This window comes from Oryzias melastigma, linkage group LG17 (genome assembly GCF_002922805.2).
Source record: "Oryzias melastigma strain HK-1 linkage group LG17, ASM292280v2, whole genome shotgun sequence".
Taxonomy (NCBI): domain Eukaryota; kingdom Metazoa; phylum Chordata; class Actinopteri; order Beloniformes; family Adrianichthyidae; genus Oryzias; species Oryzias melastigma.
Window position 1 is genome coordinate 8,430,682 of NC_050528.1, and position 3,029 is coordinate 8,433,710.

The window sequence follows — 3,029 nt, forward strand, 5'->3', positions numbered from 1 at the left end:
TCAGAGTTAGCAATTATTTTTCGAATTATAGACGATTGTTTTTCAGTTAGACGGCGTCCTTTTTTATTTCCGATTACTCAACAGCCATTTTTCAAAGAGTGAATGATTATTTTTTTAGATTAGTCACCGGTTATTTTTCCAATTAGTCAATGATTATATTTCAATGAGTCAAATATTTTTTTTGATTAATCAATGATTTTTTTCCGATCAGTCAACGACTAATTTTCATTAGTCAACGATTGTTGTTCTGCGTAAGGTGATGTGCAATTGTTTTTTTTTAACAAAAGGTGATAGTTCTGGGCGATATGGAAAAAATTGTATATCACAATATAAATTATTCTATACCAAAATAATGGTATATATCATGAAATACCACAACAAAGTATATTTTTAATTATTCTAAAAAATATTGACAATTTTGTACAGTTTTTTGTCAGACAAACATGAAAATTTTCACATTTTTTTTCATTTAAATTCTCAAAGTTCAAACCTTTATAGAAAAACAAATCCCTTATTTTAGAATGTAAATGGAGATCTGATGGTGAACAAGGATTTGTGTCAACGTGGCCATTCTGTACAGGAAAGACGCTCCACGAAGGACATTGATTGACAACAGCCAATCAGGATGCAGAACACACACAAAAAAAACAAAAAAGTGAAAAATTGTAGTGAAAAAATCGGCAAAACTGAAATGTGAACCGCAATATAGCGAGGAAACACTGTAATCAGTCAGTTGTTATTTGGGACAAAAATCCAAAATTAATCATTTGATTCATGAAAAAAAACATAGTTCTTTTGTCCAGCTTTTTATTTTATTTTTGCTAAGTTATTTATGAATATTTGTTTTCCATTTTACAAGAATTCCCTTTTTTTCAGTCGACTAGAAGTAGTTTAAAAGTGTTTTTATAAGTTCAGGCACCTTAGAAAGTATTATACCTTTCAAAAAAGTCATTTTTATTCCTAAAAGCTTAACTAAAATCTCCTTCTGAGTTATAAATTGTGTGTACTGTTACACCCCTAAACATGTATTCAACCATTAAAAATACTTTTTTATTTTCTGTTCTTGTTCCACTTTGGATTAAATATAAAACCTATTTCGACCCCTGTTTAGGATTGTCTTAAACACTACTGTTTGTACAATGACTTTATTGATTTATTTTTCAAAGATTTACTTTAAAAGTTGTGTTCAGTAATGAGGATCATCACCTCAGCAGTGCTGCTAAAGCCTGATGAATCCACATAGCTTTGAAGTTGTGACCATGCTGCCACCTGCTGGTCAGCACTAGTCACTGTAGGCATGACTGAAATTACCACAGATTTTTTCATTTTTTTTTATTTTTTTTGTTTGCACCCTATTGAGATTTGTGAACATGAGCTTGTTTACTTTGTGTTTCTGAGAGGGTCAATAACACGATTCTGTCAAACTTTCTTCCACAGGGCCAGTATGGAAATTACCAGCAATGAGAGATGGTCACAGCACCCTCCCCTGCTCTTCTGATCTCTGTCTGGGCTCTGACCTTTTTTTGGTCAGTCTGTTAGATGCTGGTTTCAGCTCCTCTTGGATACAGACACACAAAATCCAAGAAAACAAGACACATTTCCCACCTTTTTACGGCTTCTCCTGGTTTCTCTTGCACATTGGCACGATAATGTCCCACTATGTCTCCAAGCAGCAATGCCTTAAAAAAAAAAAAAAAATGGAACCGCCTTATCCTTAGCATTGCAGATTGTGACAAAACTTCAAATAAGAAACGATTCAAATGTAGTTTCAGTCGACTGTGGTGCATCGTTTCTCAGTCCCTCACCGAAAGAAGCAATAATACCAGCAGTTTGGGAAAGGTCAGGGAGGAAACGGTGCAAACGCACCTCCAGCTAGGCAATGGTACATGTCTCGATGTATGTGATGATGTAAAAATATATTTTATGCTTTTTAGATCAAGCTAACTTTGTATAAGACCTTGAAAACTAGTACTAAAGCTGTGTTGTTTATTTCAGAGAAAAAAACAAGTGTATGTGTCGGTATTTTTTATTTTTTTATGCTCTTTGATGGTCCTTTCCAGCACATTTTCTTTGTTGTTAAACTGTGTAACTATTAAATTAGATTGCCAAGTCATCGGCTTTGACTTTGTATCATGTACACGCATTCAAATGAAGCAGAAAAAATATGAAGAGCATGTCTGGAACATGAAAAATCTTTTAGAAATTTGGCCTCATTGGAGTGGCTGTAGCATCCGAGTCGAGAAAACTAACATGTAGCAGATTTGGTGACATCGAAAGCCCCCCACTTTTATTTTTATTTTTTTACAGTAAAGTGACAAAAAGATCAAATAACTCCTAGTTTTGTTAGATGGTAGATGGCAGCGCTGGAATCCCATCTGCCCTTGGAATAACCGTCTACGTTGATGTCATTTCAAAAGTGTTATTTGTGAATACTAAACACATTTTGTGTCAAATATGTAAGATAAGATGTGAAAATAATGTTCTTGAAATGGATTCCTTAATTTCCACGGTAAATACTGGTTGTGCAGTTTTATATCACTGGCTTGATATCTGTATTATGGTGCATATTTTATTGATCCCATATGTACAGCATCATAAAGAAGAGGAATCCGGTGTCCTCTTTTATTGTTTATATGGCTGTTCTAATATTTTTCATTCTGCGATCCCATTTGAAGTTGTGGTCACATTCGTGTCATGGCAATGTAAACTGTACATTACAATAAATTGGAAAAATCTTTAATATACTTTTTGTGTTTACATTTTCAACCCCGTAGAGCCAAAGCCATCAAAGAACTGACTGAAAATTTGAATTTTTTGAGCCAAGATGCTTATTAAACCCTTTGAAATTCACATAAAAATTGTATAAAATATATTTTTAATGGTACAGACCAGGAGTGTCAAACTCAAAACACACCTTAGGTCGCGAGCCGAACAGGATAAACATTTATTAAACACTCTAACATGACATTTTTAAAACTTTAAAAGCATAACTTTTTAACATAATCAACTAAATATATAGCATTACCTGT

At 33.4% G+C, this 3,029-nt stretch overlaps 1 protein-coding gene across 8 annotated transcripts in view; it reads left to right on the forward strand.

Moving 5' to 3' along the window:
* The window catches only part of ss18 (SS18 subunit of BAF chromatin remodeling complex), a 14,666-nt gene extending 11,922 nt beyond the window's left edge, over positions 1 to 2,744 (forward strand). For all 8 annotated transcript variants that reach the window (XM_036216221.1, XM_036216222.1, XM_036216223.1 and 5 more), the window contains one exon: positions 1,438 to 2,744. In XM_036216221.1, coding sequence (XP_036072114.1) covers positions 1,438 to 1,464 — 27 coding nt within the window. In that variant the 3' untranslated portion in view covers positions 1,465 to 2,744. The remainder of the gene's footprint in view (positions 1 to 1,437) is intronic.
* Positions 2,745 to 3,029: the final 285 nt, after the last annotated feature.